Genomic DNA, 26,783 nt, shown 5'->3' on the forward strand with positions numbered 1-26,783 from the left:
TTATGGCAGACATGTTAATTTCATCCAATTATATTTCAATTAGAAAATGAATACAATTGAACCACATTGCTAATGCAGATCGAAGAGTCAGTTATCTCCTAAATACTCTGAACATGCTATAGGCTAATTTGTTTCAATTGTACCAGTACTTTGTTTCTTGACAAAGTGATTTATTCAAACATATGGTGGTGCAGAATTTGACTTAAACATTTATCTTTGTTTAGGGAGCCACAGGGGAATATAAAAGTGTTTCTGTGTAGAACTGTAATTCTGCAATAAATCTGAATTGACGTGAAGTTGCTATGGGTAAGAATTGTCTTTTCCAGCTACAGCTGAGGGCTCGTGATGAGGTTACTCGAGAGAATCAAATGCAACAGTCAAAGCAAATGGTGGAGTCCAAATATAGTACAATGTGAATGTACGTATTCAAAATTCACTTCAGCGCTTTTTGGTATTGTGATAACTTTGTTGCTGAATCAACAGTATTTGTTGCTGAATCAACAGTAAAACAGTTGTTGTGTACTGAAAATAGGTTGATGCTTTTTCTTCTGGTACCCTAGTTTTTTGGACACTAATGATGATTCTGGAGAATTTATCTTTTAGATATATGTTGGTCCAGAAATCCTGAAGCTCCAAAGTTGGAATGTTAAGAGACTATAACATATATTGGATCAGTATACAAATATATCCATCTACCCAGCACCCTGAAAACAAATTTAAATTGCTCTTCTTGAAAGAAGAACTGGCATCCTTAACTTCTACGACCAGGGCTTCTAAACAGTCCAACTGACTGTGATTCTAAGATCAGGGCTTCTAAACTCTCCCAGGCTGTGATTCCAAAATTAGGGCTTCAAAACTCTCCCAGGCTGTGATTCTAAAATTAGGGCTTCTAAACCCTCTCAGGCTGTGATTTTAATATTAGCTATAGGGCTCCTTAATTCTCCAAGGCTATGATTCTAAAATCAGGGCTTCTAAACTCTCCCAGGCTGTAAGATTCTAAGATATTATAAAGGCTTCTTAACTCTCATGGTAAATCTAAGATAAGGGCTTCTAAACTCTCCCAGGCTGTGATTCTAAAATCAGGGCTTCTAAACTCTCCAAGGCTGTAATTCTAAGATTTATAAGGACTTCTAAACTCTCTCAGGCTGTGATTCCAAAATCAGGGCTTCTCAACTCTCCCAGGCTGTGAGGTTAAAACTCTCCCAGGCTGTGATTCTAAGATCGGGGTTTCTAATTAAACTCTCTCAGGCTGTGATTCTAAGATTAGGGATTCTAAACTCTCCTAGGCTGTGATTCTAAGATCAAAGTTTCTAATTAAACTTTACCAGGCTGTGATTCAAAGCTTCTCAACTCTCCCAGGCTGTGAGGTTAAAACTCTCCCAGGCTGTGATTCTAAGATTAGGGCTTCTAAACTCTCCTAGGCTGTGATTCTAAGATCAGGGTTTCTAATTAAACTCTCTCAGGCTGTGATTCTAAGATTAGGGCTTCTAAACTCTCCCAGGCTGTGATTCCAGGGCTTTTTCTCACTGCTTTGGGAATGGGGCCTGTGGCTTTGATTTTGGGAAAATGTGCGACAAAACAAGGATTTGGGGAAAATTATGAAATATGAAATAAAGCATAACAAATAATATTTTTTATTTCTAGTGTAGTTTATGTACTTTTCTGAAGCCAATTCACAAATATTTAATGTCTTAACCAACTAAGTTCATGTAATATTTTTGGATAGTTTTCAAGAAATTTTGATTTTGGGAAATTTAAGGCTTGAATTGGGAAAAATTGAGAGTTTTGCCATGGGGAATGGGGTCGAATTTCTGCCCCAAATCATGTTGAAAAAGATTCTAAGGTTAGGGCTTCTAAACTCTCCTAGGCTGTGATTCTAAGATCAAGGTTTCTAATTAAACTTTCCCAGGCTGTGATTCTAAGCTTCTAAACTCTCCTAGGCTGTGATAGCTTGATATACACAAGATTTTTTGTGGAGGATGATACACAAAGCTGCCCTTGTTCTGAAATCCTTACTGGGGTTAAAAAGATCAGAATTCCAGATCTCTTCTTTCTTTGGTATTGGGAGGGGCTGCCGTCAGGGGGATCCTATCGCACCATATTTGTTTATTCTTTGTGCTGAAATTCTAGCTATAAAACTGCGAAATAATAAAGATATAAAAGGAGTAAATGTTGAAAATTGTCCTATTTTGTTATCTCAGTATGCAGATGATACTTCACTTATACTCGACGGTTCGGAGAAATCTCTAAAAGAATCAATTATGGAACTTAATAGATTTGCAAAAATTTCTGGACTTAAAATGAATGTTGATAAAACGCAAGTGATTTGGATTGGTAGCAAGAAATATAGTGAAGACTCTTTTTTACCGGAACTTAAATTACAGTGGGGGAAGGAAAAATTCGAATTGCTAGGTATTGTTTTTAGTGTAAATCTCCATGAAATGCCAAAACTTAACTTTGACAAAAAACTAATCAGACTAAAATCTTTGTTAAAAGTATGGAAAAGAAGATCTTTAACACCTATAGGAAAAATTCACATTATTAAATCCCTACTTATCTCACAATTCAATCATCTTTTTATATCTCTTCCCAATCCAGATAATAAATTTATAAGCAAACTTAATTCAGTATTATTTGACTATTTATGGAATGGGAAACCTGACAAAATTAAAAGGGAGACAACCACACAAAATTATGCAAATGGAGGATTGAAAATGATAAATACCATAGCTTTTATAAATTCTCTTAAACTTACATGGGTAAGAAGACTTTATCAGACTAAAGAGAAATGGCAGACAATTCTAAAAACTTTTATCAATATTGATCTTCTTTCAAATTGTGGTTCGGAATATATAAAGATGTGTGAAAATAAATTAAAAATAAATTCTGGAGTGATGTTTTTAAATCGTGGTATATGTTAAGCTCAAAATATAACGAGAAAATCTGTCAGGAAAACATTTTGATGGCTCCTATTTGGTATAACAGTGATATTAAGGTGGATAGGAAGATAATCTTCTATAAAAACTATTATCAGAAAGGTGTGTGTATCATAAATGACATTGTTAAGAGTGTAGAAGGAAGTTTATTTTACACATATCAAGAATTTATTCAGATTTACCAAGTTAACACAAATTTTTTTACAGTACCAAGGTCTTGTTTCAGCTACCAAAAAACTAATTTCTTCATATGATTTACAAAGAAAACAAATTCATTATCCATATATGCCTATTAATCTGCAACTCTTTCTCAAAGATAGAAAAGGATCAAAACTGTTTTATAACTTTTTAAACAAGTCCGATATAATACCGTCCGGTCCTAGAAAATGGAATGCAATTTTTAACAATATAGATCATGAAACTTGGTGTAAAATATATAAAATTCCATTTAATGTTACAACAAATGCTAAACTACAGTGGTTCCAATATAGATTAATCCATTATATTTTGGCAACAAATTCATTTTTGTTTAAAATCAGAGTAGTTATCTCCCCTCTTTGTGTACTCTGCAATACTGAGCCTGAAACTATTACACACTTGTTATGGGAGTGTGACGAAGTGCAAGGATTACTTGAAAGTTTTGACACATTATTACAAGCTCTCTTAATTCCCTTTTCTGTTAATAAAAAATCCTTTCTTTTTGGACTCTTGCATGAAAATTATCTCCATAGTAATAGAGTGGACAATGAAATTATCATAATTATAAAGCAATACATTTACAGAATGAGATGTTTACACAACTCATTAAGCATCAACGCTCTTATCAACACAATTAAAGACCATTATACAATTCAAAAATATATTTCAAATAGTAAAGATGAAAAAGTAAAACTTAAATTTGAAAATGAATGGAGAAAATGGGAAAAACTAATCAAGTTATAATTGCACTTTGTCACACATTTACTTTATTAAACTTTTTAAATCCATATTTATAATTTGTTTATTTTATTTCATTTTATTCCCCCCCCCTTCCCCTTTCCCTGCACAAAGCCGAAATAGCTTTTTTTTCCTTTTTTTTTTTTTTTTTTTTTTTGATTAAAGATTTTTTATACAGTTATAATTGTTCCTCCGTCTCCATCCTACCTAGACTCTTAACTTTTTTTTTCTTTTTTCTTTCTTTTCATTTTCCTTTTTCTTTCTTTATAACTCTATCACTTTTTCTTTTTCTTCTAATCCTGTCTTTGATTCCTTTCCTTAATATTCAGTACAATATAATTTTTCCCCTCATCTCCAAACTCCTAATTCGTATAATTTTTTCTACGTATGTACTAGAAATTTAAGTTTTGTATTTGTATGTATGTGAATGTATATGCATGTGTTAAATATATGAGTGTATGTTTTTTACGTAAGTATGTATGTGTTTGAGAGTCTATTGAGTGTATTTGTATATTTAATTGTACTGAATGAAAATCACGAATAAAAAGATAATTATAAAAAAATAAAAAGATCAGAAAACACTCACTTCATTTCCTGATAAGGAGGAAGGTGACGTTAACATCCCTTGAAGCTACAGATAGACAGATACACAATCTATGTGATTGTTGTACAGTCATGTACAAGTGTCTTCAGCACGATCAAGCTTTACTTCAAGATTTTTAACTAATTTTTTTTCCAACAATCTCGTAAAAACCTAAATCATAAGTATACTCTTATTAAATTCAGAGAACCACACATGTCATAAAATTGAAAACTTTAAAATTCTTTCAAAAGAAACATTTTTGTCTTGTCTTGGTTGACTATTAATTATTTAAGGTGGTTTGATACAGTTAGGCCGAAAAATTTCCCCTCTTTTAATTTCCTTTAAAATTTGCTCACTGAAAGATTGGTTGATAAACTGTTTATTAAGGCTTTTATTTGAAATTTGATTGATCGGTTTTGGAAATATTGTACTCTCAATAACCTTACTTTACCGTCTACTTTTCTCAAAATACGATTTTACTCACATATTTTCAAAGCTTGGTAATTGACTGAAATATTACAAACAACAACATTTTTCATCTTTAATTTGTAAGTTTAAATGGCTATCAATGACCTTAATGTCGTTTCCACTATTAAAAATACATTAATTGTGAATATTTACGCCAATGCGTATAAATGAGGACTAAAAAGGGCCATTTTTTTCATTTGAATTTCAACTTTAATACCTATTTTCAAAAAATTGTGTTGTTTAATTTTCTATATTTTTTGTCCACATAATAAGAGTTGTTTGGGTTACAATGAAAGAATATAAAAAAAATTGAACGAGGAATTTTTGAGTAATTAACCTTTCTATACCCCTAACCTAGGGCTGAAACGATTAGTAATTTTTGTATTCGATCACATGTAATCGATTACTAATCGATTAATCGTTTGAATTGAAGGCAACTATATTGTTTCACTACTGACTACTGAAAACATCCGCCATGTTTTGTTATCAACTAATAATAACACCTACCGTATAATATGACAGAGGACATGCCTTATATAATATAAGCCTACCAACAAATAAGAATAGATTTATTGACAAAACAAACGTATTTTATCCCAAATAAGCTCTGAATTCCGTTCCTGTATCGTCTTCCGTAACATCGTTTAAATCAAGTCTGCTAACCCGCTATTTTGACATGACCTTCACACGTACGACTAATCAACCAAATCTGGATCGCTACGGAGCGACATGACCAAATTTTCGTCAATGAACTTTTTTATTTCCGTGATCAAAAAAATAAATAAATCAACAACTCTTATCTTCAATTAGATTATGAACAAAAACATTCTTTTTATATGATAAACACATACATTAGTAAAATTTAAATGTTTAAGATTACTGCTCCTTCCGCTCCCGAGCGTCCCGGCGGCGATTAGGCCTCCGTGACGTAATAACATGGAGTCGATCGCTAGTGAAAATTGGCGAACAGCACGTTGCAAGCTTTCTCATGACATCCACTTTTTCATTGATTAATGACTTTAACTTCCACAGAGACGTAATTTAACAAGTATTTCTCACATCATATATGCTTAGTTGAGTTCAAAACATGTACATAAAGAGATGAAACTCCAGTCAGAATGGCTTACTCAGAAATCCATGATCTGTCAACGTGTTTAGTCAGCTTACAATACACTTGCTATGCATTTTACGATTAACGATTAATAAAATCTTAAATCGATTATCAGCGATTAGCTTCATTAATCTAATCGCCTCCGATTATTCGACTAATCGTTTCATCCCTACCCTAACCCCCTGAAAAATGACTTTTTTTCACAATAATCATATTAGACCGAAATGAGCGGTAATATTTTTATAAAGTACAACTTATATATTCAACACTATAAAGTGTAATAGTCTGATAATATAAATTGTTCTAACTGTTAATCTCGATGCCACCGATTTGATGCTATACAAAGCTAAGAAATGGCACAAATAAGCCATTATTGTTGATCATATTAGCTAAACATGATACATGTAGATATCTACATACGCAATATTCATAAAATATATATACTGGCTTTTACAAATTGAACGGAAAGCATGGGTGGGGCGATGGAGAGATTAAAATATTTCTGTATCTGTAGTATTATATTATACTAGAGGATTACTCGGCAAAATCGGAATATCTTGATTTAATTTTGCATCTCACTTAAAACACAGGTATAGTCAGTGTCAAATATTCACAGTTTAACGGAGTTGAACAGAAAATGTTGATTAAAAACAGTGATTAAAACAATCACTTGATTATTATTAAATCTCATTTTATTTAGACAAGACGGTATCGGCATTTATCAGTCTGTTTGTATGAGTTATTTGCTTCTTAGAAAATACATGTAGCTTCATGTTATATTAGCCTAGCTAAATTCAATGATCTTGCAATATCATTTTTTCTAGTTTGTCAAAACTAGGTCCTACACCTACCATACCAACTTTGATTTTCGTCCTGTTATCAAGCTTTACTTTCCTCAAACCGAACTAAGTACAATATTGACAAATTTGCTGTTTATCGACTACACTATCCTGATTTTAACATTTTAAAAGGTAAGATATCGTTAGACGGATAACATATAGATCGCTATTCTTCATAATCTTAGTCAAAAAAAAGTTTTCATGTGCAGTTCCGAATGAACTCATTGACCTGAGGAGGTCCGAACGAACGGCGCATTCTATCAATGTGCAAGACGGCAAAACCATTAATTGTGAGATTTTTTGTAATTTGTAGTATAAGGAATACTATAAATACATGTACTAAAAATTCCTGTATAATATATCTGACGTAAGAAGTCTCTTCCTTCACTTCATTATTAAAACAAAGCCGGGCAGGATGTGATCACAGGTACCTGGCTCGTTTTTATAAAAAATGTGCTGTTCTAGTACATAATATATTATGTACTAGAACATGTTTTTTTTTTTCCTTCATAAAAACGAGCCAGGTACCTGTGATGTGATGGTGATGAGGGTATTTTCCCAAATTCAGTCAGTTTTTCCCCAAATGCAGTAAAATTAAATTAAAACCCCAAATTTGATGTCTTTTATATATTATACCTATGACATCAGTAAAATTAAATGTAGAATTTTAAGAATATAATATCATTTGAAGAAACAGCTAAACACTTCTTTGTTATTTAATTTCCCCATTTTGATATTATTTCAACAAAATTGTGATGAAAATTTTTAAATTAACAAAATGATGCTGATAAATTTTCCCAATTTTTGAAAAACACAAATGAAGTGTATTTTCCCAAATTTTGCTTGAGGTACTTTTCCCAAAACGGCTTTTAATTTTTAAAACTGGAATGTAAAACGAGATCGATAATTTTGTAGAGTTGCAAAAGTTATTAACTTACTGTTAATTCTACACTTATCATCATCTTCTGAACAATTTAATAAAGTAAATTAAATGTTAATTTTCATAACGCGGGTTTTCTTATGTTTCCCGCCGTCATCCTATCTAAATACCGCCCGGTAGTTGACTATCAGTATCACTGCACCAGACGGCAAAACAGCGAAGTGAATCTCCACTGTTATCATGTATTATCCAGGAATTCTGGTACATGTCATGTTTGGTGTTGTTAACCCATCTAAGGCCATGGATATGTACTTCCTTATGTTATTAATGTTTTTAAGAAACCTTTAAATTTTGCTCCAGAAAGGTAGTGGACCTTTAAATAATTTCTGTACTTTTCATGCTGATAATTAAGGTAACTGTTTAGACAGGATTCATTAATAAGCCATTTTGCTATCACAAAAAGACACCTCACCTGTGTGAAGATGTGTATCACAGGTAAACTGTCCTAGGGACATAAGTCAACAAATCATGACACCCTAACTCTGACATCTAGCTCCAGATCCCCAGATCTATCTCAGTTTGGCCAAAACTTATCAACTCAACCTAAAAAGCTTGATTTAAGTCTGATTGCTCTGGTTTTATTAATGTTTTAAGAACCATGATCATTTATGGACATGTCAAATTCAGTTGTAGAGGAAAGCCATAATACCTGGAGAAAAACCATCAACCAGTGGTCAGTACCTGGCAACTGTCCAAAATGGGATTTGAACTAGGAACCCAGTGGTGGATCGAGGGCTTGTGGTAAAATGTAGGGACATCTTAACTTCTCTGTCATCAAGGCTCCTAAGATTTGATTAGGATAATTATATTGTGCAATCACCAAATAAATTTTATAACATTTACAGTCAGGACCATTTAAGGATATGCCAGGTTTAAATTTAGCTAGTGGAGGAATTTGAAAGATGGAGTATGTACCAAAAACAAAAAGTATCAACCAGCGGTCCGTACGTATATCTATATATACGTATTTAGACTCCCTCGGACATCTTATACAATAATATAACCCCTCTGCCTCTGTAATCCCTTAATTAAAGTTAATTCTTTAGAAATACATATATATATATATTGTATATAATGTTAATAACTTAAAGGTTTGGAGAAATTGGGATATGGGTGTATTAATAAAAAACATTTTCCTTTCATGATCAGTTTTGCAATAAACCTGAACTAAAAGCTCAAATCTATAATTATAAACAGTTCAGTTACAGCTAAACAGTAATATTTTTTTTTAATCTATACTCCCAAACCAATCCAGCACCACGCACACACATGAAAGTTGCCTTTAAAATCTTTGGTACACAGCTAGAGTACCCATGCATGGTTAGAGGTATAGAGGCTGGTGGAATGGGTACTTTAGTCCATTAGTAATAATTAGCATGCCTGTACTTAAAAATAATTACCATAATTATCAAAATGTCAAAATTTAGCTAAACAAGCTGGAGATTTATACAAATCACATGAATAAGAAACTATGTTATGACTGTCATTCAACACCCATTTCGACACTATGATTATCAAAAGTTAAACACAGTTTAAGGAAAATATCAAAATCATTATTAATCACTATATAGAATTCATCAAATCACACTGTTGGCATGTTCATTCAAATCTTTTAAAAGGGGACAAAAAAAGGAACAATTGGATCACCGATCGCTACATGTCAGTGGCGAATTAATGAAGACATGTCAGTAGCCATTGTTAGGGACAATAAGAGATTTGTGGGAAAATGAAAATATTTGTCAGTACCAGCATTCCATTGTATTGGAGAATGAATGATTTCAACGTTAACATTAGCACTTATAAAAGGGTAATAGCACTGCTTCAGCTTGGAAGGCTTTTCTTCCATTTTCCTTTTTTAATCCAAAATATTCTCAAGAATTTGCAAATTATGAATTTATGATACATGTATTTATGATTTGTTCGTCGGATATTGTCGGCATTCTTGACCTGTTTATCATTGAAAGTTAAAACCAATTCTTTCACTTAAATCTTGAAGAAATGATACTGAAAATTTTTTTGTGTGTTCCATCATGATTTTTAAGAGTTTTGAAACTAAATATTGTGGGAAAAAAAATCTCTACCGGTAATTGATCTTTATGTCCCAATTAAATTAAGATCTATAGCTAGAATATCAGGCTAGGACTGTATGCCATATTAAAGTACAAAATAATGATGTATCATGTACAAAGTAGATATCATATAATTAATATACATGTACTTATATTATATATTGACAAATATATTAACTTGTATCATAATTAGGTAGGATTAATTACATATATAAGTATATTATGTACATATGTTAATGTATATACATTTATTGCAAGAAACGTGTGTAATTTAATTTCATGTTAACACAATCTAAGGTGCTTTACCGCAGTCATTGCTGAGAGCAATGTAACATCTTAACAAATTTAAGTGAAAAATTTATGTGAACCAGACTCACTTGTATCGTATATCATACACAGGTAAAATGACCTTTGTCTTTTTGAGGCCATGACATCTGGCAATGAACAGTTTAATAAGGCCAAAAAAAATTATATGCATGTTTCAGGTTACATGACTGAAAAAAATAGGGTAGGTCGGTCGGGATTTATTTTAATTTAATTTTTTTTTTGGTGGGGGAGGGATTAAGCGGCTACATTACAAAGTAATTTAATAATACATGTAATTTGTCTTTCAGGCTTTTTAATTAGCCTTGCTAGAAGTCTTCTATTTCAAAAAGTGTGATAAAATATAGCTAGGGTCAGAAGTAAAAACTAGGGTAGGTAGGGGTACCTCCCCCCTAAGTGGTAAATTATCAATCAATGTCAGAAGTGCTTAGGATGCACTTTCTGTCGGACATTACAGCATGCTGCATTTTCAAGGCCAACTACCTTTCCGAAACAAAAAGTTTCTTAAAAACAAAAGTAATGTAAGAAAATTTATATCAAAATTTGGTTCGTTTAGTTTACGTCCTATTATTAACAGCTAGGGTAAAGGTGTGCCAGGTTTCTGAGGTTTGATAGTGAAGGAAAACAGGAGTACCCAGAGAAAACCAATAGAGCAGCAGTCAGTACCTGCAAGACAACTGCCCCACATGAAATTTGGCGGTATCTTGTACCTGTACCTGTCTCTCAATCTTCATGCTGGTGCATGTCTTTATGGCTCGCTAGAGATATATTCTTAGCTTAACAGATTTGACGTATAGAATTTTGTAAACTTGTCAATCAACAGATTTAAATCATGGTCGTGCCAGTTGAAGAAATAATTTAACAAAGAAACCAGAAACATTTTGTTATTTGACAGTTGATTAGAGATAATCTCGCAATTTAATTTTATTTATAGAATAATATTTTATATCTAAATAGCTTGCAATTTGCAGGTCAGTAATTTAAGAAGGATGAACTAAGGCGCGTCCATAATTCTGATTTTCAAATTCTGCTGAGTTCCATGGCTAGTTAGTACAAAGTAATGTACAGTAGAACAGGGTTATGAAAATTTTGATGATTCCCACAGGAAAATAATTGATTAATCATGAGTCAGTGTTGGGATCAACCAAGGGGACTGTTTCCCTCTGCCTTGGGTAAGGAACTATTTCCCTCCGACTTGGGTAATTATTACAGTCCCTTGAGTTGAAGTCCTTGGGTTTGCATGGCCCCAACGTTAACACCACTGGGAAAAGAGTTTTGGCTGTTGACTGATAAGGCATGAATTTGCAACAACTGTATACTATAAGCGAGATAGCATTTTATTACATGTATATTTATGTTTAACAAGAGGCCCAAGGGCCTTAATGGTCATCTGACAACATTGGCATCATATAGGAAAAGAAGAAGAAAAGACATATACATGCAGTTTTTCAAGAAAGTGATTTTGGCACCCATATCTTGGAATCAAGAAAAAGTTCAAAATGGTGTTTTCAAGATGCCGGTTAATGTGGCCATCTTGGATTTCTGATCAACCCAAAATATAACAACATTTGGTCAGGACAATATCGGGATTGATCATTTGATTTTCAGACATTTATTTCAGCCAAATCATATTAAATATTTAAATTGCGACGATCAGTTCAAAATATGTTTTCAAGATGGCTGCTTTGGAGGTCATTTTTTCTTTTCAGATTGACCCCCAAAAAAACAATAATTGGTCAAAACCATATGTCAGGATCATTTCAGGCAAGTTTCAGCTAAATTATAAAAGTAGAACTTGAGAAGATCGAAGTTCAGATGGTTCACTGCTGTGGCTGCCATTTTTAATTTTTTTTTTATTCTGAATTGACCTAAAAAGATAACAACACTTGGCAGGGATCAATCTATACTACTCTTAATTACTACTGTTTTGGGGTACTCAAGGAATGAATTTCCCCATCCTAAAACTCCCCTCTAGAATATTAATGCTCCCTTTGAAGTTAAAATATGATCTTTTGCTTTCTGTACATGTAGCGAAGCTATTTATATAATAAACAATAAATCAAAGTAATAGAATGTACGTAATTCACTAATTGAAAATATATATTGATGGCCTATATATCTATATATATATATATAGCTAAGATGAGGTTACCACACTAAACAAGATTTCCTGCATAATCCACAGTATATGTTAAATATAAATAAATATTGCATTGATGAAGAATCATTTTGCTGTTTGGCAAAGCGCATGCAATATATGTACTAGTCATATGTTTAACTAACTGCCTGGTATACCAAATGCCTGCGAATGGTTATTTGGAGGACGACGGGAATCATAAGAAGACCTACTTGTTGAGAAATGAACATTTGATTTATTTTAATTAAATTGTTCAGAAGGTGGTGATAAGTGTGGTATTAATGTGACAAAATAATCTCATTTATATTCATATTAAATGAAAATGAATAATAGCCATTTCGGAACTTAGGTAGCCTTATGAGCCTTTAATGAGTCATATCTTAAAATTAAATAGTTTTAATTAATAAATTTATTAATGCAATCTCTTTGGTTGATACTGATTAATTGCAAAATTTAAGCTGGTTTAAATAGAAATATTTAGTAAAATTTGTTCTTAATTAAATTTTGAGATAAGCATTCATTAAATGTCATCATTAATTAGGCCTATTAAACCTAGCTAATCACTAGTAATCAGTGATAAATTAATGACAAACGAGACATGAAAACCTTTCTCGCAGTTCAGTCGTATGTTTATAATTTAATGATTAATTACCGTGTACGGTAGCTTTAAATTCATTAATGTAAAGCATTCATACCTCCTCCCGTGCTTGGCCGATCCACGTATTTATCAGGAGCTTCAGACGACGATCATGATATTTTTTGGTCGTTTTGACAGCAATAAAAATGTCACTAAGTTCTGTCCTTTCATTTTTAGATTTAAGACTGGGATGCACATTTTTCCTTTTCTCCTTTTCATCGTCCGTTATCGTCTCAACCGACATGGCATTTCGTTGTTTCCGCGATAATAATTCAATGTCCGAATCTTGATGATCAACAGGTCCCAGGACGCCATGTTGTTTCTGTCCAAAACTTTGTCTCTGTGCAATGAAACTTTTTTCGAAGTTATCGTGAAAATATGACACAATCGAAATTACTGAAATGAACAGACATATCGAAATTTTAAGAAATTTTCGAAGAGAACACCTCATTACTTATAAAATGTGCCTTCCGAATCATCTGTGATCTCGGAGAGAGCTCGCATTCCGACACACACTATCTCCTCTGTTCTCTGTTTGTGAGTAAACGAAGCCAAAACTTTTCACACGGTGGTTTTCTAAAAATAACTCCACATTGTGAGCGGGTCATATGGGGTCAAGGGTGAAAGTTTCAATTTCCGGAAGTTACTGGGAGTCTCAAACATGCGCAAAGCAATTTCTGATCACAACATCCGGAAAAATCACAAGATGGCAAGTGACACTTGGTAAGAACGAAAATAGCAATTAATTTCGAATTGTATTGATTTCTCAACAATAAACAACCTTAAACGGTTAAAAGACTAAGTGAAAAATATGTTGATCAAATCAAAGTTTAGCCTTAGACGCCCTCTTTCTTAATTGGCTTCTTACATCGAATGAATGCACTGTATATAACCCCCTCCCCCACGCCACTGAGCCGTATCACCTCACCTACAATCGTCACTATTGACGGATGGTGACAAACCATAGAAGAAGAATCCAATGCGTGTGATCGTAGATCGACGGTTTCTAATCCAAAAAAATCAGTCAGTCATGCACTCAATCGGTAAAATTTATAGGGAGTGAGCATCGTTATATCGCTTGTGTTACATCTTGTGATTCCTAATTTCTTTATTTGCGATATAGATTTAAGATTTGTGAGTCAATTGTAAGCTACAAATGGGTCAAATCTAGCCCGCTAAACCGGTCTATGTTATGAGGCTTTTTAAAAATAAAAAAAATTGCCTAATGATTATAAATAGTCAGCTCGCGGTACCGCTATAAAATGTGAAATGGTAGGACAGTTTCGGCCTATGATATGTCAGCGGTATATTTCTAATATATCGCCCATGCAATTCTGGGAAAACGTACACATACCTATTAATTGGGATCTTATGTACTCCGGATCTTATGTACTCCACTGCCCCTATGTTTTATCCCATTTTTGCACAATGAAATACTTCCGAGACCCTTCTATTTTACACATTTGTAATGGCCGCGCTATACACATTTAGAGGAGCAAACGGCAGCCAATCACCTTCGCTTCCGGTTTTATTTAAAAAAATATATGTGTAGTTGAGAGATTAATAGAGTTCTAGACAGTTAGGGTTTTTATTGTGGAATTATAAATATTCAAATTGAACACGACCATCGCTGGTACCGTATCACTTTCGCAATATTCATATTTGATTATACATATAGCAGACACATGGTATCATTTTGTTTATTTCTGAGAGTGTGAAAACATTACTTGAATTTCACTTATTGGCCTTGAAAAAACTTTTAAAAGCCTTGAATTCTGGGCCAAAAAATAATGGGAACCCTGGATTACAGCTAGTGAGCATCACATAAAAAAAACAACCCACAGTTTACAACTGTCAATGACTTGCTCACATTTTTAGCTCACCTGGCCCTAAGGGCCGGTGAGCTTATGTTATGGCGGGGCGTCCATTGTCCATCCATTCGTCGTCAGTCCGTCAACATTTCCTATAAAATGCTACTTGTCATACAGTTCTGCATGGATTCTAATGGATGACACCCCCGGGGCTGGAGGGGCGGGAATCAATATGGGAATTTAAGTAGAGGTATAAATCCTTTAAATTACTACTAGTCATAGAGTTCTGCATGGATTCTAACACTAGTCATAGAGTTCTGCATGGATTCTAACCAAATTTGCCCACAAACATCCTTTTGGGAAGGGGAATAGAGTATGTCTGAATTTTGGCTCTGAACCCCCGTGTGCTGGTGGGGTTTGGGCCCAATAAGGGAAATAGAGATTGATCCTTTGAATTAGCCATAAAGTTCTGCATGGATTGTAATCAATCATGGCCAGAAACATCGTCTGGGGAAAGAGAACAGAATTGATATGAATGAGTGGGAACCAATAGGGAAATTATGGAGGTAAATATTTAAAATCCTTCAGAAAAAAAACTATGAAACTGTATTCAGAACATTACTTGGCATTCATGAAAAAATGTTTTTTTTTAACATATACTTTTCCGAGATAATTTTTTTAAGTGCAAATGTATATGGGAACACATCTTTAACAAAATACAGTACTGCAAAATTGAAATAAGCCAAAGATCAATAAGCAAAAAAGGACGGAAAATTTATGGTATATTCACATTTTCAGTCTGCATTTGATAAAAAATTTGATTGAAGTTTAAAGAAACTTGAGGTCTTAAATATCTGTGAACATCATTTTAGAGGGGTCATTATATTTAATTACACTCCAAATTAAAGATAAAGGATCTGTCTGTCGATTGAATATATACTTGTTGTCATATCTTATACAGTTTGTTAATAATTATACTTTTTTAAAAACTGGGTAAAACTGTAAACATACTAAATTAGTGGTATTTTTATTTTAGCGCATATCTCACACTGTCTTTGATGCGTAAGTTCATGTAACGATAAATGTTTAAAAAGTGTATTTCCGGTATTGAACCATCGAATTGCGCTGATTTATGTTCGCGCTAATAAATCCTAATTCATCATTTGTTTTTGCATTTGTGCTACAATTTATTCGTGCTAAAATGTTTAAAGTATCATATTATAGTTATATAAGAGTTATTTTTATCTTGACTCAGTATTACGCAAATAACATCTCACTGTCTGTTTATAACTACAACTAAAAACGCTTAAAAAATTGATAAAAATGAAAAGGTGCTAATCAGTCGAAAATACTGCAAATCTATACGGTTTTATGTAATTTTGGTCCTTATTTATGCATGGGCAATTGAAATTGAGGCCTCAAAAAGGGGGAGGGGCGCTTATAGGGACATGGTCGCTTATTCGGCCGAATACGATATATGTAATGTAATTGATCTTTATATGTTTCCAGGTTGACTGAATATGACAGCTGTGCCAGGCTTGGACAAGACCTGATGGTGAAAATCAATGATAGAAATAAACACAACAGAACCAGCTCTACATACACGAAGGTACAGTGGCCATGTCGTTATCATTGTCTCTATTAATGTAGAACTATATTGATTTCAAAATATCTACATATGTACCTGGTATTAAATACGAAATGATCGATTGGTTAAAATGTAGAGATTAATATTGTCCAAAAAATCAGTATCATCAAGTTACAACATGGTTGATTCATTTCATCATATCAATACATTGAGAATTTTTGTTTTTATTTTGAGTATAATTTATTTTACAAATATATGTTCTATATATATATTCTTTATACGTTTCGGAATAAGTGTACCTTTTTACCTGAAGTAAACAGGGATAAGATTAAAACTGAAAACTATTCTCATGATAATTGCAAGCTGGCTAGTCCTTTATGTTTTGATGAAATTATTAAATTTACCGTAATCACTGCCTCTGATTAATCATTAAATTAAAGAGAAGTTCTATCTAGCCAAGAGGTATATATTGCATCAAGTATTCACCAGTGTTACACATAAAAATTGCACCCCTCTCATATCCCATGCCTCATCAAAAATGGATCAAAGATTTATTATAAACGTATTTTTCATAAACATATTTAACAAACCTACAGTTTAAAGTACTAAGTATTATTGTTATATGATTTTTCAGCTGACAGCCCAGATTCGTGTGTCGATGAAACAATTTAGCAATGACCTGAACAAACTCAAACAGCAGCTGATCCGCGCCTCGTCATCCTATCACATGTATCCTTGTACAATTTACATGTAACTGTTCACCTTTTACCAATCAAATAGCTCAATTCTTTATTAGAATTGATTTGGCCAATCAAATAATCTTATTCTTTATTAGAATTAATTTGGCTAATAGATTATGTGACTATTTTATCAATAACGTGTGTACAATCATAGTAATTTTTAGTTATACTCAATTTGACTGTTTGAAGTTCCAACTATCAGTTCTTATGATTGGCCTTGACAAAGCCAGAACCCAGAGAGAGGTGGAGAGGCGCCAGATGATGACTGATAACTTAACAACGAAAGAGAAACAAATAGAACAAGCATTCCGAAATGAAGGAGGAGATACAAGGTAATGATGAAATCTATGTAATACTGTGTATAGTTGTTAGATTTTTGGGTGTAATGTTTCGCTATTTACCGATTGGAACATTTTTGCATAGTTTAATATTCTTGTTATTTTTGTATGCTTTTGAAAGCATCATAATCTTACAACAGGGTGCACGTGTAATATACAAAGCCATGATTTTAATAAAATTTGTGAAGTAATTTTGAGAGGTATTAAAATTTCTCAACTTTGGATGGATCCAAAAAATTAAAAACCCTGCGAATATATATTTGCAACTATATAGTAGCTGAAAATTAAAACAAACCTAATTAACAATTTTCGTAACGAAAGCGGAAAAAAAACATATCATCAATCCTCGGAGAAGTTTATGTACATTGTATAGGGAAACCAGTGGTTGGTCGTATTTTATTTATGGTTAAATACATGTTTCAATATACAATGTACTTATCAGATGATACAGTAATTTGGTAATGTATATACATCGTATCAACATGGCATTTGTTTGTACCATACAGTATTGCCGGTGTTAATTTTCGAGATTTTAACGGTTAAAGGTACTCATTAATGGGATCAGGAGGAGACACCTTCGGAAGCAATGATCCATGGGGGATGAGGGATGATCCAGACGAGTATCGGGACATGTCCAATAACGATCTCCGTAACCAACAGCAACAGGTCATCCAAGGTAATCAATTTATCACATACTTGAGAAGGTTATCCTGCAGTTGGGAAAAGATAACTCTGTCTTAAACTGGGAAAGGGAAAAGACATCTCACACGTGCTAGACAATGATGTGATGTACCATGCGGCTGCCATTGTCAATGATGTCATTCATTTTGATACATAATGGCACTTTAAAAATGTTTCTAAACAACTGTATTTGGACAGGGATATCTCAACCAATTTTGAAAGATTTGGCCATCAACCTTTGGCAAGCTTTAAGCCTCGGGTTGATCAGCCAAAATATTTCACAAGGGTTGAGATATCGATGTCCACTTGACAGACCCATAGTTAGTTCTTTTTCACCCATATTTTAACAACAAATTATGAAATTACAGTTATTTAGAAACATTTTCAAAGTTCTTGTATTAGATCATACAGAGTTGTCTTCCTTCTGAAGCATATTTCTATTGTTCTGTTTCACACTCTTCAGCACAAATTAAATTGAAAGAGTGGAATTTGAGGTTATCAATAAAGAAATGCCTATCACTTTGAGGAAGGACAGTTTATTTTATAGGAAAGGTATGTTCATGGAAAGGTTGGGCAGTTTATAAAATATATTAAAGAGTACATTAAAATTTGCACATATTTCAGAATCAAACCAGTTCTAATAGAAATAAGATCCAGTCGAAACTTGTTATCTTGAAATTCAACGGACCAACAAAAATAATTCGCCTCATCCAGAATTTGACTCAAACGTAATGTCATAAGGTGTGATCAGAACGTGGTTTTTAAACGGCCCTTATCTAATGACTATTACAACCGTGATAAGCATATTATCATGATTTTCCAACTTATAAGGTTTGTATTAAATCATTTTGGTTATTTGTTTTCAGATGTTCATAGATTTTTTTTTAATACATAAAAAAAACCTTGAATTACTATAATCTGATCGTCATGATAATAGGCATGCACCTTGATTTCTCGTAGGTGGTATACTGATTTCAGTGGTTCATACAACAAACTTTTACGGAATGAAGTAGCTGAATTTCAGACTTTAATGGTATTTCAAAATAATAACATAGAAAAAATAAACAATAGTTTTCACCTACCGTAAGCAGACTACACACTCCGTTTTCGGCTCTCACACACATGTTCACATACTGGTTAATATAATTTACGGTAAATAAAAAGAAAGTAGATTTCTATACCAACGAAGAAATACATTGTATGACTAAGACACTTAGACATATGCAACGGTAAACCAATCATGTGTTACGACAAACCACAGGAGAACTTCAATTGTTGGTATACATGGTATATTAATGTACCTGTAATTTTTTTTAAATTTGAAATTTTGACTGAAATTAAATTCGAGATAGCGACTGGTTTCCCCCTTAATATCCGTTTTAGGGACCAGAAATTGACTTTGACTCAACCGAAGTTTTAAGTCATCGAAATTCAAGTCATCCGATCTTAAGATACATATACAAAGAAGGAAAAATAACGGGACTTCAAAATTAATTCAACTCAGTCGGAATTTCGAGTCAAGCGATTTTGAGATAAGAAGTTTTGACTGTAATTGGTTTTACTGTGATATGCCAGAAAAGCCCACTGTAATAAATGTATGTGAAATGTTCAAACTCACTTACTGTCCGCCATCACACATAGGGGTCTGATGTCTTGTATGACGAACCCTGGCCCTTGTCAGTGTAAAGTAAAGAAAATGTTTGTATAGAACTACTCATATCGCTCTTACAGTAGTGTGTTTGCCTTATTAGATGTATGTCCTTGTCTAAAAATAATTTAATGAACTCCTCAATGGTTATGAATTGCATTTGTTTAACGTGCGTGACTTTGGCTTGGGCATGGCACAGTGTACATGTTGTACCTGCATAATCATATTGATCAACGATTTGGAATTTCAACAGTATCAATCAAAATACTTACAAATAACTTGTCGTGAAATTTGTCAATATTTTTTGTTATTTGTTTCATAAGGAATATATGTCATGTTTTGCTTTGTGGTTATGTTACAGAATTAGCCTCACTGAATTGTCCCTTTAAGACTAGTCTTTATAAAGCTTCTTGGTGAACATGAATTATCTCCCTTTTACCAAAGTGCAATGTTGAAATAAAAGTACAGAATAATGTGTTATTATCATGTTTTTACTCTGATATTAATAGTGGATTTTGATTTACAGAACAGGACCGTGGCCTTGAAGCTTTATCCAGTGTGTTGTCCCGACAGAAACAGATGGCTATTGACATTGGCGATGAGGTAGACAGTCAGAATGGTATGTACTCTTTGTTATATATATACATTGTACAATAAATATGTAACAGGGTGCAGGATTTACAATGAATTTAATACCTGCCTCTGCCTGTGATCGAACTCGGGACCTCTGGATTACTAGTCTGACGCTCAACCGATCGAGCTAAAGAGAAGTCCTCTAGCCGAGCGATATATTGCGGCTAGTATTGACCAGGGTTACAAATATTTAAACAAAGTAGAATCATTTTACTGTAAAAAAAACTTGTGTATGCAATTGAATTTTGTGTATTCCATGGACAATTGATGGTTTACAAGCTGTAAATCAAACAGCAACTGACTTTGCATTTTGCATTGTGTGTGCCACAATATTTTCTCTGACATTGAATAGGTACACATGCATGCTCAAGTATGAGGTGTGGCTACATATCACCTGGTGATCAGTCAATTAGAATTCACAAATTAATATCACACCAAAAATGATGATCCAACGGGCTTTGTGTGATGATTAAGATGGGTATTGGATAGACCTCTAGGTCATACCTGCTTAATTCATTGTGAAAAGGTTATCAAGCATAACAAAATTAAAAATGTAAAATATAAATATATAAAATAGGTTTGCTAAATACTGTACATGCAAATGCAACTTATAGACAAATTATGATATAATTTTGATTATAGTCAAAACTGTTATGGTGGTTGGGACTGCTTCATAGTAATTAATAAGGCTTAACATTTTAATGAAAACTTAATGAGGCTTAAATTTTTAATGAAACAACTTTTTTTGTACATAAGTCATTGCTGATTTTTTTAAACAGAAATAATCTTGTACTGATAATATTTTTTATTTCCCTTTTAGTGTTAATTGATGAAATTACGGACCACACGGACCGGACAGGAGAACGACTAAAGAAGGAAACCAAACATATACGAATAGTGGACCGGAAATCTAATGCATGTTGTAAGTACACACCAAACTTATACAAATAGTGGACCGGAAATCTAATGCATGTTGTAAGTACACACCAAACATATACAAATAGTGGACCGGAAATCTAATGCATGTTGTAAGTACATACCAAACTTATACAAATAGTGGACCGGAAATCTAATGCATGTTGTAAGTACACACCAAACTTATACAAATAGTGGATCAGAAATCTAATACATGTTGTAAGTACACACAAACATATACGAATAGTGGATCAGAAATCTAATGCATGTTGTAAGTACACACCAAACATAAAACGAATAGTGGATCAGAAATCTAATGCATGTTGTAAGTACACACCAAACATATATACAAATAGTGGACCGGAAATCTAATACATGTTGTAAGAACATACCAAACTTATACAAATAGTGGATCAGAAATCTAATACATGTTGTAAGTACACACCAAACATATACAAATAGTGGACCGGAAATCTAATACATGTTGTAAGAACATACCAAACTTATACAAATAGTGGATCAGAAATCTAATACATGTTGTAAGTACACACCAAACATATACAAATAGTGGATCAGAAATCTAATACATGTTGTAAGAACATACCAAACTTATACAAATAGTGGATCAGAAATCTAATGCATGTTGTAAGAACATACCAAACTTATACAAATAGTGGATCAGAAATCTAATACATGTTGTAAGTACATACCAAACTTATACAAATAGTGGACCGGAAATCTAATACATGTTGTAAGAACATACCAAACTTATACAAATAGTGGATCAGAAATCTAATACATGTTGTAAGAACATACCAAACATATACAAATAGTGGATCAGAAATCTAATATATGTTGTAAGTACACACCAAACATATACAAATAGTGGACCGGAAATCTAATACATGTTGTAAGTACACACCAAACATATACAAATAGTGGATCAGAAATCTAATGTATGTTGTAAGTACATACCAAACTATATACAAATAGTGGATCAGAAATCTAATTATATATGTTGTAAGTACACACCAAACATATACAAATAGTGGATCAGAAATCTAATACATGTTGTAAGTACACACCAAACATATACAAATAGTGGATCAGAAATCTAATACATGTTGTAAGTACACACCAAACATATACAAATAGTGGATCAGAAATCTAATACATGTTGTAAGAACATACCAAACTTATACAAATAGTGGATCAGAAATCTAATACATGTTGTAAGTACACACCAAACATATACAAATAGTGGATCAGAAATCTAATACATGTTGTAAGTACACACAAACATATACAAATAGTGGGTCAGAAATCTAATGCATGTTGTAAGTACACACCAAACATATACAAATAGTGGATCAGAAATCTAATACATGTTGTAAGAACATACCAAACTTATACAAATAGTGGATCAGAAATCTAATATATGTTGTAAGTACACACCAAACATATACAAATAGTGGATCAGAAATCTAATGTATGTTGTAAGTACACACCAATAGCATCCTTGATTTAGAAGAGTTACAATCACTTACAACCTCTACACCCCTGGAACATCGAAAACTAATATGCAGTTCAGAAGAAGAAAACTGATCACTGACAGGCTTGTAGAGACTTATTCCTTGAAAGATTTACAGAGAGCGATGCTCAACTTTAAAGCCATAGGTTATGATTTCTGCATATCCATTTCGGAACAAATCAAATCATAACATTGTAGACAGTGGCCATATGAAATTGGACAATTGGAGTGTGAGGTTTCTGTTTATCAGGCTTAATGTGAAGTTTACCTACATGTATTCGATATTTCAAAGGAGGAGAGAAAATTAGAGAAAAGATCCTATTTTCCATTAACTGACATACAGATCATTGTTTGTTGGGCCACAATATCACTCTGGTTTATGATAAATAATCCCAAACTCTTGACTTACAGAATATTGGTGGAATTTATACACAGTTCAGTATCTTTTATATTGGTGTCTTCGCTGACCAAGGTCAGTATAATGCGACTGAATGGAATGTGCCTGTTTGGTGTATTTGTCAGTATGCTTCAGTGATATAGCACTAAAAGGGCAAGAGTTCCACTTAACAAGAAGACACAACATAAATATACCGTAGTGTCCCAAAACATACACATGTTCACAAGTAACAGCACAATGCACACATGGGAGGCCGTCCTTATATGACCCTGGCTGTTAATAGGACATTTATCTAACAAACCGAACCAAACCTTGTTTGTTTGATTAATTAATGTCCTATTAACAGCCAGGGTCATATAAGGACGGCCTCCCATGTATGTGGTGTATAGATAGAGTGAGTGGAGTGAGTGTTTTGGGAGACTGTGGTATGTTCGTGCTGTGTCTTCTCCAAACTGTTTACCTATTTAAGTATACATCAGTGGCAATATAAAATATACTTTCTATCGTTACAGGTTACTGGGTCGTCATTGTCCTTTTGTTTGTTGCTATAATTGTTGTAGCTGTTATACCAAGTAACGGGAAACCGTGACCACAGAAAACAATTCTGGTAAGTATAGATGTCTCTCTGGGATCTTTTGTATCTTCGTCCTTGTCAATTTAGGGGCATATAATGTAACTGGTATCTATTTCACCCTGTCTAAATTTCAAGACATTATCTAGGTCGTTGAAATGTACCATAAATGTTGATTCTTATTTATGCATTTCAAATTTCTGTTAAAAGTTCTTCTCATTGGCATGGCTACTGTTATGTATAAATATGCTATGTATGAATTTATTGAAATGGGAAATAACTTATTCATATTACATATTTATGCATAATTTTGCTTAAATACATTTAGATATAAAATGAAAGCAATATTGCACAGACCATGAAATATGAATGTTTTCCATTGAGTGACTATAACTTTCCTATTCACAAATATGAATATTTATTGATTTATATGACTAATATTTCAGAATGATGTCCATTTCACTCGTTTTAGATGGAGATTAGCTGCAATATATGGTGCTTCAGACTTGGATGTTTCATGGATTTTAACGAGACAATAAATTTCTTAAAGATTTTGAAGGCAGTTGGATTGAGGAGAGATGATGTTGTGCTAGAAAACAAAAGTCCCAAGATGTTCAAACAAAGAAATTGATAGCCATGGATTTAGGCCGATATGTTGCAATTCAAGATATTTGATTAAGATACACAAATACAGTGTAATTTGCCTAAACTGATGTGACTCCTGAGGCCGGAATATTTGTGCGGCATATCTGGAGGATTCTGGATTGTAAAGGTTGAAATAATTATTATAAATCAATAAGGAAACATTGTACATAATTAAGTTGGAATGCACAGAGATCCAGTTAAGACAAGGAATAGTTTTAACAGGTTTTACTATATGATTTTCCTTGTTTGAAACAAAATATTCAAACAATTCTTTGTACGTATTGATTTGTACATATTTACCCAAACATCATTTGTGATATTCCTTGTTTGAAAGGAACAAAAAATTTTAAATGTACATACAAGATTACTTGAGTTCACTCAAAAAGTCCTATATATATATTTAAAGATATATTGGTAAATAACTACAGTTCACAAAAAGGGAAACTTTTCTGCAACAAGGAAAACCTTTCTGTGACAGGAAAGTGATTCATTTAGGATTCATGAATAATGATTATCATTAACATCTTCACATGAAAATATAACCTTGGAGAGGAAGGAATTTGATTTCATAATTGATATGGAAATATGTAAATTATGAGGAAGTTACCAAGAATTTACGAGGTAGTTTCCTATTTCTTTCATCCTAACCCATCCTAACTTCATTATACAATGCCATGTATATTGAGTTGTTTGTGGTGGCTCTGGGCGAGAGCTAGGACTAGAATATTGAGGCTTAATTTTGTTTTATGAAATTATCTTATCAAGAAAAATAGGAAAATGAACTGATGAAAGGTAAGCACTAATTCAATTAGGATAAGACTAATAGATCTACAAGAACAATCTTATCAAAATTAGATATGTAATAATTTGCAATTTCGCTCCAATACAAGATGTACTTTAATTGAGAACTTAAACATTTGTGATATTTACTCTCATTGAAACAGCTGATAACAATGACACTGTTTTGGGAATATTTTTACTCTATAACAGGATTTGATGGGGTCGATGACCAGTTGGCTCAATCAGTAGAACGTCCGACTAGGGTTGGAAGGTCTCGGGTTCGAATCCTGATTTTACTGCTTCATTTTCTTTTCTTTTTCATCTCAATGAATATCCTATAATCAAATAAGCACCAATACCTGTTGTGGCACTAAAAATTATTCTTTAATACAATTATTACATTTTCAAATCAGGAAAAATTTAGGATGAAGAGTCTTTTAAATTTCTTCTTTCTAGATCATAAATCTCAGATTTTTATTAAGTCATGGCTGTGTTATGTAATGACTGCTTTTTGGTTATAAACATCATAAACATTTACTTCATAGGTGCGATTTGTTTGTCAAGAATAAACCATTTGTTTCCTTGATAAATATTATTTTTAAAATTACCGTAATCGATGCAATTAGAACCCTGGGTACTCAAATATTGAAGAATCAAGAACAGCTTAATAGAACCAAATTTGGCCTAACCTTTCATAAAATCATTGTACAAAGTCATTTGCCAGAAATCAAATAAAGGAACCTGAGGTTTTCATATCTTTAGTGTAATTAAGGCCTCGAAAGTAGGAGGGTCTTTCAGAGGATTGGAAGTGCTTATTTGGTGGAATACGGTAATCTATTTGTTGTTATTTACAGTACCAAAGTATAGAAACAGTTTTACCGATTTTCAGTAACATGGCTTGCTGTACATCAATCTCAGGCTTTTAACTTTATAAATAATATGAACACCTCAAGTTACCTCCCTTGTGGATAAGTATCCTTTGAGCAAAACTTGCATCGTTTTCTATGAAAGCATGATGTTACACTTACAAACACATGATGTCACATTCAATATCTACCTTCAAGGGCAGAATTAACTCTACTTTGTCACAGTATTATACATATAGAGATGTCTGTATATCTATAGAGTCAAAAGCCTGTGCATAAATTCTACTGTTCTGTGACCTCTGGGTGAGAGGGAGAGATGTGATACTCTGAATGATTGGTGCATATATGTGGTATATTATTGTATAGTTTGTATATTGGTGGACATTAAATTATCATACACTTTCACTGTGTGTTTTTCATGTCTGATCAGGGAAGCTTGCTACTGATACTGATATATCACTGTAACAGATTCAAGGTTCATGAAAACAGGAAACATTATATAAATAGAAAATAGTATTTCTTCCATCAACACCTTGCTCTGATTTCTCAAAACAAAATTGCAGACTTATGTCATAACTGAAGTTTTTTCTCCTTATGTAATTACCGGTATGTGAAAAATTTTGAAATTAAGTTTGTTTCAATAAATCAATGCCTTTTGA

At 33.0% G+C, this 26,783-nt stretch overlaps 2 protein-coding genes across 3 annotated transcripts in view; one reads left to right on the forward strand and one right to left on the reverse strand.

Moving 5' to 3' along the window:
• The window catches only part of LOC138324084 (fringe glycosyltransferase-like), a 32,268-nt gene extending 18,733 nt beyond the window's left edge, over positions 1–13,535 (reverse strand). Inside the window, exon 1 of the mRNA XM_069269128.1 lies at positions 13,039–13,535. Within this exon, the coding sequence (XP_069125229.1) occupies positions 13,039–13,431 (393 nt within the window). The 5' untranslated portion in view covers positions 13,432–13,535. The remainder of the gene's footprint in view (positions 1–13,038) is intronic.
• A 97-nt stretch (positions 13,536–13,632) lies between these two features.
• Positions 13,633–26,529, forward strand: LOC138324085 (syntaxin-8-like). Of its 2 annotated transcripts, none has more exons than XM_069269130.1 (9): positions 13,633–13,703; positions 16,301–16,400; positions 17,014–17,108; positions 17,350–17,451; positions 18,003–18,133; positions 20,313–20,405; positions 21,240–21,341; positions 23,775–23,869; positions 24,280–26,529. In XM_069269130.1, exons 1-8 carry the CDS (start codon positions 13,642–13,644, stop codon positions 23,849–23,851), a joined length of 762 nt encoding a protein of 253 aa, XP_069125231.1. In that variant the 5' UTR covers positions 13,633–13,641; the 3' UTR covers positions 23,852–23,869; positions 24,280–26,529. The 2 variants fall into 2 exon arrangements, with proteins under 2 accessions (XP_069125231.1, XP_069125230.1); XM_069269129.1 differs by having other exon boundaries at positions 24,306–26,529.
• Positions 26,530–26,783: the final 254 nt, after the last annotated feature.

The sequence above is a fragment of the Argopecten irradians genome, chromosome 5, assembly GCF_041381155.1.
Source record: "Argopecten irradians isolate NY chromosome 5, Ai_NY, whole genome shotgun sequence".
In the NCBI taxonomy this organism is placed as follows: Eukaryota; Metazoa; Mollusca; class Bivalvia; order Pectinida; family Pectinidae; genus Argopecten; species Argopecten irradians.

Excerpts from the sequence above, each read along its gene's own strand:
- LOC138324085 (XM_069269130.1), top strand. The coding sequence starts at position 13,642 with ATGCGCAAAGCAATTTCTGATCACAACATCCGGAAAAATCACAAGATG. Across the intron at positions 17,452-18,002 it reads AATGAAGGAGGAGATACAAG|GTACTCATTAATGGGATCAG; the intron begins GTAATGATGAAA and ends TAACGGTTAAAG. Across the intron at positions 20,406-21,239 it reads TGAGGTAGACAGTCAGAATG|TGTTAATTGATGAAATTACG; the intron begins GTATGTACTCTT and ends TTTCCCTTTTAG.